The 16,251-nt window shown below is 47.2% G+C and overlaps 1 protein-coding gene across 1 annotated transcript in view; it reads right to left on the bottom strand.

The window, feature by feature from the left end:
* Nucleotides 1-637: 637 nt before the first annotated feature.
* Nucleotides 638-16,251, bottom strand: part of DCLK2 (doublecortin like kinase 2) — a 143,997-nt gene continuing 128,383 nt past the window's right edge. The window contains exons 11-16 of the mRNA XM_080796117.1: nucleotides 15,831-15,964; nucleotides 15,348-15,425; nucleotides 9,618-9,714; nucleotides 8,587-8,667; nucleotides 7,332-7,448; nucleotides 638-2,060 (exon numbers count right to left, since the gene is read on the bottom strand). Of these exons, the coding sequence (XP_080652243.1) occupies nucleotides 1,833-2,060; nucleotides 7,332-7,448; nucleotides 8,587-8,667; nucleotides 9,618-9,714; nucleotides 15,348-15,425; nucleotides 15,831-15,964 (735 nt within the window). The 3' untranslated portion in view covers nucleotides 638-1,832. The remainder of the gene's footprint in view (nucleotides 2,061-7,331; nucleotides 7,449-8,586; nucleotides 8,668-9,617; nucleotides 9,715-15,347; nucleotides 15,426-15,830; nucleotides 15,965-16,251) is intronic.

Genomic DNA, 16,251 nt, shown 5'->3' with positions numbered 1-16,251 from the left:
CTGGGAAGCCCATCTGTGTTTTATAACCGGCCTCCGGATCGAATCATGAGCCAGCACCAGCCCAGGGAGAAATCATCGCGTGCCTGGGAACAGGCACATGGTCTCAATCCTTCACCAGTGTGAATGAAGAGATCCAGGGCTGAAGGAGATGGTCTCTAGGCCTGCAGCTGGGCAGCCTTGAGAAGCTGGGGACAGAAGCAGCACCGGGCTACACCAGAGCTGTAGGCGAGCAGGCATTAGGAGAGAACAGAAACCAGGAGCCGAGATGCACCCAAAGCAGCCGACAGGAGACCGCACAGCCTCTGAGTCAGAGACAGTGACAGGAGACACGGGAACAGCTGCCCTGACTCCCCATTTCCTGTAACGCCTGACCCTCCTACCATTGGTTCCACAGGATTCCTCTGCTGTGCGCTAATAATCCCTATTTACTCCTGAGCTTTTGTGGTGGGTTTCTGCACCTGTTACCAAATACACTTAGACCAAGATGCATTTTCATGTGCTTTTCCCCCTCCTCACCCAAAATTTATAAAAAGACAAGGGTACACCTGCCAGATCCTGGGGCAAGGAGGTGTGCTCTGATCACACATCCCCCACCAGACACCACCACACAATCCTTTGCCCACCCCCAGCATTTTTTCTCAAGAAGGGTTTATTGCAGGTTAGGTACACTGGTAAGAGGCAAAAGTCTAACAATTAGCATGAACTACAGGGCCCACCAGTTTAGAGGATGAGCGGGTAAAACAAATCTACCGATTACGTACAATTATTAAAAAGGGCAGGGTAGTGGGGAAAAAAGGAAAAACTGCCAGCAGCCTTCCAGAAGGTTAATAACAGAGGATGTTTGCGGAGCACCTTCCTGCCCCAGTCCTGACTGGGCCTCGGCCCACGTTTCCTCAGTTGTTTCCGGCCAGCTCCAGATGACAAACAGATGATGGAGACTCTGGTGGCTGCTCAGATGCCTGCTCTCTAGAAGCTGACTTGCTGAGAAGAAGCCACCTTGGCCTGGGGGAAGCTGCATGCGCCAAGCCTTTCATGAAAAAGCCCAAAGGACGACTTTGTTAGCATTTCCTAATACATATGTGGGAAGAGTTAGCGGGAAAACACACAAGTTGAGGGAACAAAGTGACATTCCCCTGGGGTCTGTGTACAAATAAATATCCAGTGTCCTCTCAGGTAAGCCCAGCACCCCAAGCTATATGGTGGGCTGCTTCCTTAGGCACCAGAAAGCACTTCTCAAAGTCTGGAATTAGTGTCCAGTGACCAGACTGTCCTCTTGGATGCTCAATTCTCCCATCAGAAAGCCAGTCCTCCAAACCCCATCAGCAGAGGAAGGAGTCCCGTCACCTCTCACAGGACACCCGCAAAGGGACAAATGCAGTTCTAAGTTCTTCGTAAGAAAAAAAGGAACACTCCAAGTTTACTTAAATAGGGGAGAGATCTTGGTTCATCCAAAGTATTTCTATAAAAATGCGTTAAATCCCAGATAAAAGTTGCACATTCTCTTGGTGACACTGTAAAATGTCCATTGAACCAAAAAAACCCCCCAAAAAAACAAAAAAAACCCCACCAACTTCAAATGAGCCTCTCTGAATTTCTGTCACCAAGGCTAACACTGCATAGGACCCTCCAGGAACTAGAGGGCAGAGCCCAGAGTATGAAAGAAGCAAGCCCCTGGCACAGAGCTCCTGGCTCCTGGCGGCCTTGGGGGTGCCAGCAACCTTCTGGAGGACAGGCAGCAGAGAAAGTCTCTTCAGCGAGTGGACTGCGCGGCAGCCCAGGCAGAAGAGGGGCTTTCCAGCGGCGTGGCGGGCTCCAGCCCGTCTGCCCGGGGCTCAGTCACGGTGGCGGCGCCAGGTCCCTGCCCGCTCACAGCCCGCAGCGGCAGAGGGGCAAGGGGGTGTGGGCGATTCCGGAGGGGCAGGGGCCGGGACTGGCGGCACGGACACGGGGGGCTCCTCAGCTGAGGGAGGGACTGGAGAGGTCAGCTCCATCCCAGGTCGGCTGCTGTCCTGACAGTGCTTGCCGCAGAAAATCTGTCCCTCCTTATCTAGAGCCGTGTTCTGAGGAGAAAGCAGTGGAGACAACACGTTAGCCCGGCCTGGGCCTGGGTCAGAGCTACCACGACAGGAGCAACACAAGCATGCACAGGACTCGGGAACAGAAGAGGAGAAATAACATCAAACTTCTCTTCCAACAGAAGCCTGAGAGAAAAGCAACGGCTGCGGACAGCCCTCCCTGGGCAGTCGTCCAGGCTTGGCCTCAGCGCCCCGCTCAGCATCAGGTGGCCCTGGACGGCAGCCTGAGGTGATTCTTGTCTGGCTCAGAGCTGGCCTGAGTTCTGAGTGCTTCTTCCCATGCCCAGATCTTGAGCCCAGAAGAATCCTGGGATAATAAGCAAACCCTCCACGAATGCTAAGGCCCTGACAGTTAGCTTTTCTAAGGCAAGTTCTTCCTCCCAGGGTGAAAAGTGACTCTCGTGTCATATAAATAAGTAATCCCCTTTCAACCCAAATGGCTGCCTCATCTATAAAAGCCTGCAGTGTGGTGGTGTACCATTACCCAATTTTAGATCTTCCATGATGACCTGACCTGCTCTTCTCCTCCTGGGCAGTTTTATCTTGTTATACTCCCACACTGGTTTTGTTTTGTCTTTTTTTTTTTTTTTTTAAAGTAAACTCCGTGCCCAAGGTGGGGCTTGAACTCACAACCCTGAGATCAAGAGTCACACCCTCCACACTGAGCCAGCCAAGCACCCCACGCCCAAAATTTCTAATCTGCTCAACTCCTCCAGGAGCACAGAAAAGGCTATAAACATGAAGGAATCACCTTGCTTTTGTGACCTCAGACTGAGAGGCAAGACTTCAGTTATCCTTTGCCTCAGTTTGAACATTTCTTGCTTCTCCAGAGAAGCCCAGCCTGCTGTCATCTCACTGGGTTTCCAAAGGTGCTTTCAGGTCTTGGGCACCTTTACCTAAAAGGCCCAAGGATCAGGAGGTGTTCTGTCATCTAACTGCCCTGGGGGGAAATGTAATACTGAGTCTTTGAGCATTCTACGAGGTCTGGAGGGCACAGGAATAAACCACAGGGCCTTCTACAATGGGCTTGCGTGGCTGCCTTCAGGGCACTCCACGGGCCCTTCTGAGCTCAAGCTGAATAGTCGGTACTTTCCAAGGTCAACTTCCATGACCTGGAGAGTAGGTCACTATGGAAAAGCCAAGTCAGAAACTTAGCACAGCTCTTGAACAATTTTCCAAGCTCCTTGTAGGAGAGGAGGCTGGGCGGCGCCTCAGGGAAAAAACACTGAACTTGGAGAGAGGCAGCATTCACTTTCTTTTTCCTAGCACAAACTCCCTCCTGCATCAAAGAAAACAATTCCTCAGTTATTTCTCCTTTTCTCTTCCTGTCAAGAGACCATGTATGTGTGCAGCAGAACAAAGCATTGCAGTGCAGTTAGTACATACCATTGCCTTGGACCTAGTCAGAGGGAAGCAATGCAGGCGGCGGGAGAGGCAGGAGAAGGGAGGAGAGAAGCGGGGACAGAAACTAGACTTACTTCAAACAGAAGCAACACGATTGAAACAGTTTTGTCTATCTTTAATTAAGCCCAAATCAGCCCCAAATTTCCCCTGAAAGAAACTTCATGATCCTGAGTGGGGAGACCACGCCATGTGAATTCATCCTTTCTCAAGTAGGCTAGCCAGCAGCAGTGGGAAGGAGGTTTCTTAGAATTCCCTTTTCTGCCACAAGATGGCCTCGTCCCGTCCCTGAGACTGGGATGAGCCCCTGGGAAAAACCAGGAGGCGCCCTACAAAGGCACTGTCCTTTTTTAAGTATCCTAAGGACAAGTCAAAGAAAATACACGTGCTATTCAAACCCACAGGCCTGTCTTAAACCGAAACCTCATCCAATAGAAATCTCTTCTCTGACCCCAAAGGCTCTAGCTCCACACCTGCCTTACTGATAAAAATGCATCTTCGGAAATGTACTTGGGAGAAAGAGAACAAAAGCCTTTGCAGAATACTTGTCCTAGGCTGTTGTTCCCAAAAAGATGCTTCTTCACCCAGTAAGCAGCAGCACTGAGCAGGAGAACTCTTGGGGTCCTCCTCCCACCCTCTTCAGCTCTTCATCTGGGATGGCAGGCAACATGGTGAGCTGTGAAGCTCTAAATTAAAGTTTTCCAAGGGCCTGTGGCGCTCCCTGGAAAGGCTGTCAGTAGGTACAGGAGACCCGCCCCATAAGAAGCTATGAGCTGGGCGCTGGTGTCAGAAGTCTGAGACAGGCATGCAGATGTAAGAGGGGCTGCGAATTAGGAGAGGCTCTGATTAAGCACAGCGTGTTGAATACCAGAATTCTGCTTCAGGACTCCCCACAGTCTCAACTGGGTAAAGGGCAAAACTCTGAAGTGTGTCTCAAACTGTCAAATCAAACTGTCAAATAAAATGCAGACAAGAGCGTCAACTTTACTTTGTTCCCCCTGCTGTTATTTACATTGTCACCCTATCATTTTCTCACAGGAGCCTTAGGCGTGGGGCCTTGGGGTGGGGCGCTAGGGCAGGAGAGGCCTAGGAGTGAGGGCAGGCAGGGCAGTTCTGACTGGAAGTTACACAGCAGTTACCTGAGGATTCGGCCCCACGGCACTGATACCCACTATCATGACTATCCGAATCTGTAGGAAACCAGGTTAGCGCCTCACCTACTCTCATTATGAGAACGTATGAATACCAGGGAGAATCCTTGGTGGTTCACCATTTTTCATATAAAAACCATTTAAAACTGTTCCTAAGGGCAGGACACACAGACACAGAGTAGTGGTGAAGAGGATGAGGAAGACAACACAGAAGCATCGCAAGCTGCCCCCACACAACCATGCCCCAGGCCAGGTCCTCGCTTGGGTGAGGATTCGCATGACATCCCCATGGGGGCCTTCTTGCCACTGCTTTTGGGAATGAGCCCAAAATTCACAGGCCGGCTTTTTGGCCGTTGAGAATTGGTACCTCCAGAGACAAGCTTTACTGATTTCTCCTGTAGGTACTGAATGTGACAATGCCACTCAGCAGTTCCTCAGAGCTAACAACCTGCAGAGTTGTGTAGGGAACATGAGGTTAGACGGGACCCTGCCAACATGCTCAAAATGACAACTGAACATACATGTAAACACGCGGCTTGCACAGTCACCACTGGAATTACAGATGGAAGAAGGGGTTGTTCGTTCACACAACCAGCTAAAGCTCAGAGGTTTGAAATGTGACTAGGGATCTCCTTCATCAGCAAGTGGAAAAATATCATTTGTAAACCCCAAGATACAGGTTCTGAGAGGCTCTAAATATTATGATCCAGAACGGAGCCTATACTAGACCACAAGGGAAAGGGCTGGATCATTCCAGAGCCTTGGTGGGCCACAGGCCTTGGACCATGACTCCTGGGTGGGTCCCGAGTCCACAGATGACCTAGGCAATGATGGTAAAATTCCCCTAAACCCAGACATGGTCCTGTAAAAGTCCTTCCTCTAGGAGAATATGAAGCTTAATTAACATAGTCATTAAATTTTGATTCTAAAAAACACTCTTCTTAAGGGTTTTCGTTATGTGTCAATGGTACCAATTTTTAATGTTTCATTTCTTTCTAAATTTCACAGAAGCTGCCCTCCAGTGGCATGCAACCAGGCCGTAATGGGCCATCTGTCCCCTCCATCAGTGCTCACTCTCATAGGAGAACCACCTGAAAATACTCTCCTGCTGTTGAGTCAGTCAAGATGGTCCTTTTCCAAGTGTTTAAGCTGTAATTCTGTGACAGCTCTGACCACCTCAGGCTTTCAGCAGAATGCTGCTAAAACACTAGGAAAACCACAACTCAAGAGGCCTTCTCATGACGGTGGCACAGAGCGCCCTAAAGTCCTGCACCACAACAAAAGACCCAGTCCACAGGCTCAGGCTCTGTCTGGGGAAGGGAAGCGGGGAGGGAGCACGCTTCCTAGCAGGGGCGGAATAAGGGAGTTACAGGATGCCCAGAAGACTGCCACATGACAGACCATGAGTGGTGCTAAGGTGCCAGAAGCACGACCAAACATCCCACAGGGTTCTCTGTTCGCAGTATCGGGGCGGGGAGGGGGGGTCCCTCAAGCTTCTATCTGGACCCGGAATCTTCTTAAGCAAACATTCCTAGACTACAATGTGCTAGAGAGGAAGCCCCTGCTTTCCTTATAGTCAGGTAGAAAACAAGCTGAACCTTTCCAGAGGGTGACAGGCTTGTCCCGAGTTAGAAAGCTGGAACTACGGTGACGGCCCATCACTGGCTGTCAGGTGCCCAGCTGGCCCCAGGGAAGCACTAACACCCAAGGTGATCGGATGGCCAAGCTGCTCACAGCTCAGGCACCTGTCTCCTTAGAAAGTCCCAGTCTGAAGCCACGACAGCTGACACTCTGGCCCTGATCCTGTGAGGGGCGTGGGCAAAACAGAACTCACCCCCCAACCCCCTGACACCGGGGCCTGGTCCCACAACAGTGGACCACAACAGTGTGGGAGACGCTCACAGCTGGCTTTAAGGCCCGGCCTCGGCAAGGGGTCAGCCTTGGTTCAGCGAGTTAACAGCACTTCTGGCTCAATTTTATTCTTTCTGACTTTATTTTCCCTTTCAGTAAATGTACCTTAATGTCACTTCCCTTACTTGAATGCCACTTTTGATTTATTGTGTTTATGGATTTAGATAAACTGCCTCAAAAACCTTTGGAAAGAAGGAAGTTCTGAAAAAAATATGGGGATCATTGTTACTGACTTCTTGTAAAATCTAACTCTGAAAAAATTAATATTTTTTTACATTGTTCTGTACTTTTAAAAGCCACACAACACTGACTTCTTAAAGGGATTTGTTTAACATTACCTGTTTCTTATCCTGGGTCCCAAAGAATAATTCCTACCTCACAGAGTATTTCTGAAGCCTCGAATAGGCAGGGAGTTATGTCCTCAGTCTGTAAACCCACCCAGGCTTGGGAACCCCTCTCCGGATGCCACGCAGAGATGAGAACAGAAGCAGCTGCCAGGGAGGGCGCCGAGCCCGGGGGGGAAAGGCCAAGGGCTCCTTGCACGCAAACCCATCCGACTGGCCTGGCTGGTCCTGCACAAACCCCTCCCCGGGACTCCAGGCCCAGGAGTCAGCCAGATGGGGGCACTCCATGTGCCAAGCCAATCCTGAAGCGAAAAGAACATGGAAGGTGCCAACTTCCATGAGAGGGAAAAAAGCCCTTGGCTGTCCACTCTAAAGACTCAATGTCAGCTGAGCAGTCAGGCCAGACACTGCCACTTTCCAAGAACAGAACAGGGTGCCCTTCCACTTACCATGATAACTGAGACCCCGGTGGTGGTGCTGTTCTGTTTGGGGAGCGCGTTATTAAAGTGCTGTTTGAGTTTACCTGTTACTTCAGCTTGCATATTATTCTCCTGGGAGGCATCATCCTGCAGGAAAGAAAAGAATCCAATACGATGATTTCCGATTCTCGGACCTAAGTTGTGTTTTCCTCAGTAGTCACCCCCACCCCACCATCTCTTCCTGAGAGGGCCCATCTTTACCACAGGGTTAGGGGAACATGACCTTCTAAAAATAATTACTGCTGTGTAGCAGTCCTCTGTTCTCAGAAAGACCCCAGGCCATTTGCTCTGTTCTCCAGAGCTCCGGTCTCCAAGAGCATGAAGGAGGACACTCTTTAGGCTTCTCAGACTTTTGTGGGGAACCACAAGGCATAAATCCCACAGAATTTAGTATAGATCCCTCCCACTGTAACAATAATATTAATGAAGGGTTTAGTATTTTAATCAAGAATTCTGTTACTTGTTAGTCTTGACTGCTCATAAAGAAATGTGGAATCTCAGCTAATTGGGTTGAGACCCAAGTCCCTTGGCAGGATCCAAGAGGCCAAAGCCTGATGTCAGGATGTGAGGGACCACAGAGATGGTGGAGGGGCCCAGGGAGCCACCCCGCCCCAACAAGCTGTCCAAAGCCCTTGGCTACACACATTAACCACACTCTCTCAGAGCCTCTGGGGGTAAGGAAAACACAGACTCTCCCACCAGCACCATTTCATGGATCACATCTACCCTAAACCCAAAATCACCACCAACCCCAAAAGATTTCTGGTCGACATCATGCCCCCTCCACCCAGCTGCAGAAGGGGCTGTGTCTCAGCCTCCCTACCCACAGCAGGAGGTCTCCTGTGGCTCTCCTGTGACCACATGCCATAAAGACATAGGGATCAGGGTCTGAAACACGCTCGTCCCCAGGCAAATCCTGAAAACTCTCAAACCCCAGAAGCACAGAAGGCAAAAGGTGAAAGGCTCCAAAGAGAGCATTCCGACCAACTCTTTCATTTTGCACATGTCGAAGGTGAGGGCCAGAAAGGGACAGTAACTTGCCAAGGTCAAATACTCTGAGATCCTCATGCCAACTGCTTTCTCGCAGAGAGCTACCTGCACGCTACTTGCTCATGAGAGAAAACAGCCAGTTCATCTGCCGTGGAACTTGGAGGCAGGGCCCGGTATGCACACCGATGGTTACAGAACTTACAGATGTTCCTTCCCTGAGAACGTGGGTACTTACTGACACCCAGGGGTGGTTCAGGATTTCTCCCGCAGTACACCGAGCTTCGACGTTTACCTGAAGCATCTGACTGATTAATTCCTGGAAAAAGAAGACCACAGAGGAGACGACGTGGGGGATTCCAGCATAAACAGAGATCTGAGTTTGCACCATGTACTTCAAAGAAACAGCCAACACAGCTGCTCAGCCATTTCAACATGAAAGCTATTATCACCTACACCCCTGCTGCCTACCAGGCAGTTACACAGACACGGCTGCCTCGAGGCGGCAGCAGCACGAAAAAAGAGAAGGTCTCTCCTGGGTCCACGTTAAACCAAGATGTTCTCTCCTAAAAGTTCTGGTGATTATCATCATTCCACAATTTAAAACCCACAGTATCGTTCTTTTTGGCAAGTTGGCATGTCTTGTTCCCACATTCTGATGGCTGTCCAATCTATATTTCTTAAAGAAATGAAAGAATGAATGTTTAGGGCTTAGAGAAACATAGGAGGGTGGCAGGGGCAAACTGGGAAGACAGCCAGTCCAGCGTTCAGAATTTGCTTAAGAGTTTCAAGACAATTATCATATGATCTCACTGATATGTGGAATTTAAGAAACAATGGAGAGAATCATAGGGGAAGAGAGGAAAAAAATGAGACAAGATGAAACCAGAGAAGGAGACAAACCACAAAAGATTGTAATCTCAGGAAACAAATTGAGGGTTGCTGGAGGGGAGTGGTGGGGGAGGGATGGGGGTAACTGGGGGATGGACATTGGGGAGGCACATGATATAATGAACACTGGGTATTATGTAAGACTGATGAATCACAGACCTGTACCCCCGAAACAAATAATACATTATTTGTTAATTTTAAAAATATCTTTAAAAGAGTTTCAGAGACTATACTGTAGAATGAACTTAAAGAAGAAACACACACAGTAAAATTTAAGACAAAACCTGGAGCTCACAACCAAGAGCTGCAATAGCCCCACACAACAGAGGAGGGCCAGTCAACAGAAAGCAACCCACAGGAACAAACCCATATGGGTACCTTTGCTGAGTCTGTGATGTTATCCCAGTAGGGGGCTGGAAACTCCAGCTTCCCAGCCAAGATCTGGTCGAAGAGATCTTCTTGGAGATTGTTCTCACTAAGTCAGTGACAAAGAATGGGAGAGAAACCAAAGTCGTCATACAGTTTTTCAACAAAATGGTCACAAGAATAGTAGGGTGAGGAGTCCAGTCTCTCAACTTCATTTGTTATGACCCATTTTTTCCTTTCAGAAAATGTGCTAAAGAACATTGCCATAGGCCTAGGTATCAGGGAGAGAGAGTACCCAAGACCCAAGGAATCTGTTTAGTGCGTACAGTTTCAGCTTGGGAAGACAAAGTAATTTTGGAGACAAATAGTGGTGATGGTTCCACAATACTGTGAATGTACTTATGCCACTAAAGCTGTACATTTAAAAATGGTTTAAATGGGGGCACCTGGGTGGCTCAGCGGGTTAAAGCCTCTGCCTTCGGCTCAGGTCATGATCCCAGGGTCCTGGGATCAAGCCCCACATTGGGCTCTCTGCTCAGTGGGGAGCCTGCTTCCTCCTCTCCCTCTGCTTCCCTCTCTGCCTACTTGTGATCTCTCTCTGTCAAATAAATAAATAAAATCTATAAAAAAATGGTTAAACTGGCAAATTTTAGGTTGTATATATTTTGCCAAATAGAGGAAAGATTCAAGAAAAAATGGAATCCATAAATAATCTCAATTCTTATTTCAGAAAAAAAAAAAAAAAAAAACCAACAACAACACCTCAGCATCTGCCCTCCTTTAATCTCTCAAGGCAATCAGAGTGGAAAAGTAGCAAATCCGAGTCAGATCTCCTTGCCCTTCCTGTCTGCTTTTCCAATAAAGCAGCCAAGATCAGTGCAACAGCCAAGAGATGAAAAAGGTATGAGGAGTCCAGAATCTGAATACAATATTCATGACATAATGAGCTCCCCACTGGAACTTGACTTTCAATGAAGCTCCACCTGAAAAAAAGAGCCCATCCAAGAATGGCAACTGGGGCTGCCACAGGCTGAGGCGGCCAGACCTTGCAGCTGCCTCTGGGCGGACATCGGCCCTCACAGCGCACCTCAGTGGCCCACCCTCACAGGGGCTCTTGCACACACAGCGGTGCCTAATGAATGAATGAGGACCTGACCCTCGATGGAAGGAGCGCGGATAAGTGCAAACACTACTGGGAAAATTTCGGGAAGCTGGATGTCCCCAAACTCACAGAAAACAGAGCTCCAGAGCCACCTCCCGGCCCCCCGGCCCCCTCCCCCAGTGGATGCATCAGCTGCCTCGGGAAAACAAAGTCATAAGCTTTTTAGGCCATTACCAAGCCTTACTGGAAAACTCAGGCTGGGCTGTTAGAGTCAAAATCCAGGATTGGACGTTCAGTCTCAGCTGGAAAGTGTGCAACCTCTCTCTTTGGAGCTCCCAACAGGGCCCCTGAGGCCTGTTGCCCAGCGTACTCACATGGGACCCTCCCCAGCCTCCACCACATAAGCCCAGTTATGCTAACTGCCCTCTCGGAGTAAGTGACTGTGGTGTCCGTAGAAGTCAGTCATGCAGGGCAGTGCCTAGAGACAAATTCTGGGACTGCCTGATGATGGAATGATTCCCACTCCTGTTCAGTGAACAAGGGTATAGGCAAACCTCATTTTATCTGTGCTTCACTTTACTGCGCTTGGCAGATCATCTATGTTTTACACAGTGAGGGTTTATGGCAACCCTGCGTTGAGTGAGTCCATCCGTACCACTTTCTAATGGCGTTTGCTCACTTTGTGTCTCTGTGTCACATTTTGGTAACTCTCGCAATATTTCACACTGTTTCATTATTATTCTGTTAGGTGATCTGTGTTCATTGACTACAACCTGCTAAAGCTCAAATGATGGTTAGCGTTTTTTAGCAATAAATTATTTTTATTTTATTATTATTATTGTTGTTGTTGTTATTTTAAAGTAGGCTCTATGCCCAGCCTGGGGCTTGAACTCATGACCCCTGAGATAAAGAGTCGTAATCTCTACCTTCTGAGCCAGCCAGCCAGCCAGGCAGGTACCCTTGTTTTTTTTTTAATAAAGCATTTTTAAATTAAGGTATATGACTTGTTTTTTTAGATATAATGCTATTCCACACTATTTAATAGATTACAGTACAGTGTAAACATGACCTTTATATGCACTGGGAGTCCAGAAAATTCATTGGACTCGCTTTACTGTGGTGTTTGTTTTATTGCAGTGTCCTGGGACTGCCCTCGCAACATCTCTGCGCATGCCTGCAGAGTCTGTGAGCTTTGTGAACATCCGTGACCTCTCCCCAAGCCCAGCTGAACTGACCTCTGCCAGTCCATGAAGTCTGGGTCAAGGGGCACACTGAGGAGAAGTCAGGCCAGACAGCCCGGTGAGGCAAGAGATCCCCACTGCTGTCCTGGAAAGTGCTTGTCTATGACGGCACACAGACCATTTCTTTCTAAGTGTCTATGTGTTTTCTTTTTCGCTGTTATTTCCCTAGTGACTGAACTCAGCTCCAGTCTCCTTCCAGATGAGTGAAGGAGGCACACAGGAACACAATGAGGCTTTACAGACATCTTTAGGAGACGGGAGGACCCCAGGAGACAATGTTAGAAAAAGATGTTAAAATCACCCATATCCAGAACTGTTCCTTTTAGCCGTCCCTATTACTCATCTCCCTTTTATTTTCTGGAATACCAAACAGCTTAGGTTTTGTTAATATAGATGTCTTTTATTTTGTTAGTATACAGCTAAAAAGTTGGAAGGGGACCTGCAGCAAGTCATTTAGGTGCTTGGCAAAATAGTCTGAGTCAACAAAACACAAGCCTACAGGGTCTCGACAATTAGAAGGCACCTTTTAGGATCCACAGTGAGAAATCAAGCGCTTTGAGAACTTCAGGCCACAGAACAGAAGAACAGAAAGCTAATTTATCCTTCGAAATAGTCACATAGTAAAAGCCACTCCACTGAAATCTACACTGTACTTATTAACACATTTATACTCCACAATCTGGCTGAGATGCTTTCAGGGCACTTTTAAATCCTAAAACAATAGATCCCACAGACCAAGGTGCAGCATGTTTAAAATGTACAGTGAGGAAAACCTTGAAAACAGTAAGTCTGAGCACACTCCCTCTTTTCAATGGCAAATTGTTAAAGGTCCTATGAGGTTACTTGAAATTGTGTAAACTATCTCACAAAGGATGTTCACACAGTTCACTTATTGGGGAATGAGTATATGTTTCAGAAAAAACAATATTATCAGTACAGTTATGCAAATATCACTTTATGTCAGTGGCCCCAAGAACAGACTTTCTTGGGCTGCAGCTAACCTCGTGGTTGCAGGACCAGCTTCTGAATATAAGTCAGCAGCTTTTGTAACCAGCTTGACTGCTTTGATTAGCTAGACTTACCTCCAGTTCCCACAAAAAAGCTGCTGTCCACTGAGCAACCAGTCACAAGTGACACATACTGTTCCATCTCAGTGTCGCTTTTGTTAAAAAGTAAAAAGCAAAATCAAATAAAAAAAACTCGTAGACTGCCCTGGTGTGGAAACACTAGAGGGAGTTGTGAGCACACATTCCTCTAAACTGATCCCTGATAACCCTTTCCCAGCTGATGCCAAGGTGGGTTAACCTAGGAGGGGAACCCTGCTATAATTGGCCCCATGATTATGTGCCATCAAAACACATTGCCCCCTGCACTTGACTAGTTCCTCAAACAGGTCAGCGCCCAAACCATCCAGAATCCAATGGAACTGTAAATGTAAAATGGCCACAAATCATTCCACTCCATGAACAGACCCGGTTAAATCTTCTCTCACATTTACTCTAGACTCAGGTATGTGACTTCATTTGGTCCATGGGACATCAATCATCAAAGTGAGTCAAGGGGCACCTGGGTGGCTCAGTGGGTTAGGCCTCTGCCTGTGATTCAGGTTGTGATCTCAGCGTCCTGGGATGGAGCCCCACATCGGGCTCTCTGCTCAGCTGAGAGCCTGCTTACCCCTCTCTCTGTCTGCCTTCTTGTGATCTCTCTCTGTCAAGTAAATAAAACCTCTTAAAAAAAAAAAAAGTGAATCAAGCAGAGACTTGGAAAATGGTTGGACAAATGAACTTGCCCTCTCTTTGGCTGCTTTTGGGAATCCTATAAAGCCTATAAAGCCACCATCATGTGAAACCAAGGCTAAGCCACTGAACGCTGAAGGACACTTGACAGAATCTTATCTGTGGCTCCTGCTGACGCTGAGCCAACTACTGGGCACGTGAATGCTGCCACACTGAACCTCCAAGTCCCAGCTGGCCAGCCCACACAGGAAGAACTGCCCAGTCAGTCCACAGAACTGACAGCTCTAACTTTTAGAGTGGTTTGTTAGTCAGCAAAAGCTGAATTCTAAGGTCTTCCCACCAACCCTAGCCACAAGGACAAGGTCCCACTCAAATCTCTCTTTCATTTAACCTTTCCAGCCCTCAAAGGAGCAGGTCTTCATGCGTTTCGTGTATTCTTAATCGATATTCTGGTGATGGGTATCTTTACACCATAAGGCTCTCAGAAGTAGAGACTGACATCTCTGTGTCATCAGTCTTGGGTTTACTGTAATGTTAGTAAAAAAGAAAACTGCTCAATTCATTTGAAAACTGACCATTTAAAAAGGATACACCTTCCAACTTTCCTGTGTGTTTCAAAGCTTTATAATAAAATGTTGGGGAGGGGCAGTGAATTCAACCTACTGAACTTTGTGACCTAATACCACACCATAAATATGACATCAAAGAATGTGCGTTGTTTGCCATTTGATTCCCGACACTTAGAACAGTGTCTGGCACACAGCGGCTACTCAACAGTAGTTGTAAAATGAACAAAACGGAGGACGAAAATGAAGAGAAAGAGAGCTTAAGAAAACTCAGAAGAAAATTATACTTGCATTGTGAGTTGAACTTCTACTTCCAAAGCATTCATTTGCTCCAAAGGAGGAGATGGAACAGACCAAAAGAGGCACTGTGGTCAAAGCCCTGCACTCCCTTTGTGTACACCCTGCTGGGGAACTGAGTGTGCCCTGGGCCGTCTGACCCACACTCTGACACCTCTGTGTGGCCACCTCTGCCCTGCCACCAGGTGAGATATGTGGTTACCAAGAGTAGGTCTGTTTGTTCCCGGGCCTATTTATGCTGAAAGCGTTTGTAATTCTACTTCATTAAATATTATGTAAACAGATGAAATTAATTTTAAAAGAAAGAATTTACTGTTTCTACGAGTCTGTGAGAACTAAGTTGAACACTTCGGAAAGTGAGTTGTTTAAAAAAAAAAAAAAGAAGAAGACCTGATGTCAAATGAAGTAGGAGAAATGACTATTAAGACCTGGAAAAAGTTCTGTTTACCTAGAAGGATCAGACTGCTTCACAAGCATCTTTAAATCTTACTACCCTTGAAAAAGACTGAGAATGGAAATTGTAGACATTGGATGATGGGTATATTTTACACAAGAATGACCGTAAGAAACTCAGAGGACCATACACCATGCAAAGGCCTTGGCCTCACATCAAAAGTGTGGTCAAGGAATATCCATTAATTGGTTGTAAATTAAGATAAAAAGTGAAAGGTATGTTTATATAATTTTTAACTGACATTTTTATTGACCACTTTCTGGTCCTGATTGCCAGGATGAGGCTGCCTGCTGATCAAAGGGAGAGAGTTTACAATTCAAATATTATTACTCAAAGAGCCACTGACCTTCGGAACGGTGGGAACCCACAGAGAAGTATGTATGTAATCACGCCTGCTGCCCAAATGTCCACCTTCAGGCCATAGCTGGGAAAACAAAGTGGGTGGAGGAGGAGAAATAAAGACATTACTCTTGAAGACCCTCCACATTACTGGAGTACTTGCTTCCTTGTTATGAAAAGGGATTTCTCAGTGTCAAAGCACTCATTTCACGTAGAGGAATTAACTGCCCTTTGGACAGAGGCATCTACTTTTCTCCCAACCTAACTGCAATCTTGGGGACTACTGGCCTCGGGACCAAAGTCCAAGACTATGGCTCCTGGATACAGAAGCACAAACCTGAGTTCCTGAGATCAAAGTCACGATGCAGGTAACAGTCTCTCCCACCCTCCACCTTCCCAGGAGGCACGTGAATTCACAGTAGCTGGGGCAGCAGCACATACCTTTTTCCACCAAAGTGAAAGTACCAACCAAAGCCACCAGGAGTCTTACCCAGTTTCAGCAATTATTTCTGGAGCCACATAAGTCGGTGTGCCACAGACTGTATATAAAGGGCCTTCTACCACAGTGGCAAGCCCAAAATCTCCCAGTTTCAAGGACTTGGTTCCGTCGGGATATTCACACACCTGGAACAGAAACCAGCCAACAGTCAGTAGCTCCTTTTCTCAATGATTCTGAAAGGGCCTTTGGAATTAGGTAGAAACAACACAGATACATGTCTTCATCAACTAAAAAAAAAAAAAAATCTCTCCCTGAGATACTAACACCATGATTTATTTTTGATGCTTTAAACTCTGAATTTTTTCTTTAGAAATTTCGCACGATTGTGTGAAATCAGAAAGACAGTACCTTCCATCTTCGCTAAAAGCTCCTTAACTAGGAGTATGTGTCTGCTGACACAACAGCTGGGGTG

This window comes from Martes martes (assembly GCF_963455335.1).
Source record: "Martes martes genome assembly, chromosome: 2".
Lineage (NCBI taxonomy): Eukaryota > Metazoa > Chordata > Mammalia > Carnivora > Mustelidae > Martes > Martes martes.
Note: the sequence above shows the minus strand (reverse complement) of the source record. Positions and strands in the feature narration are given on the sequence as shown.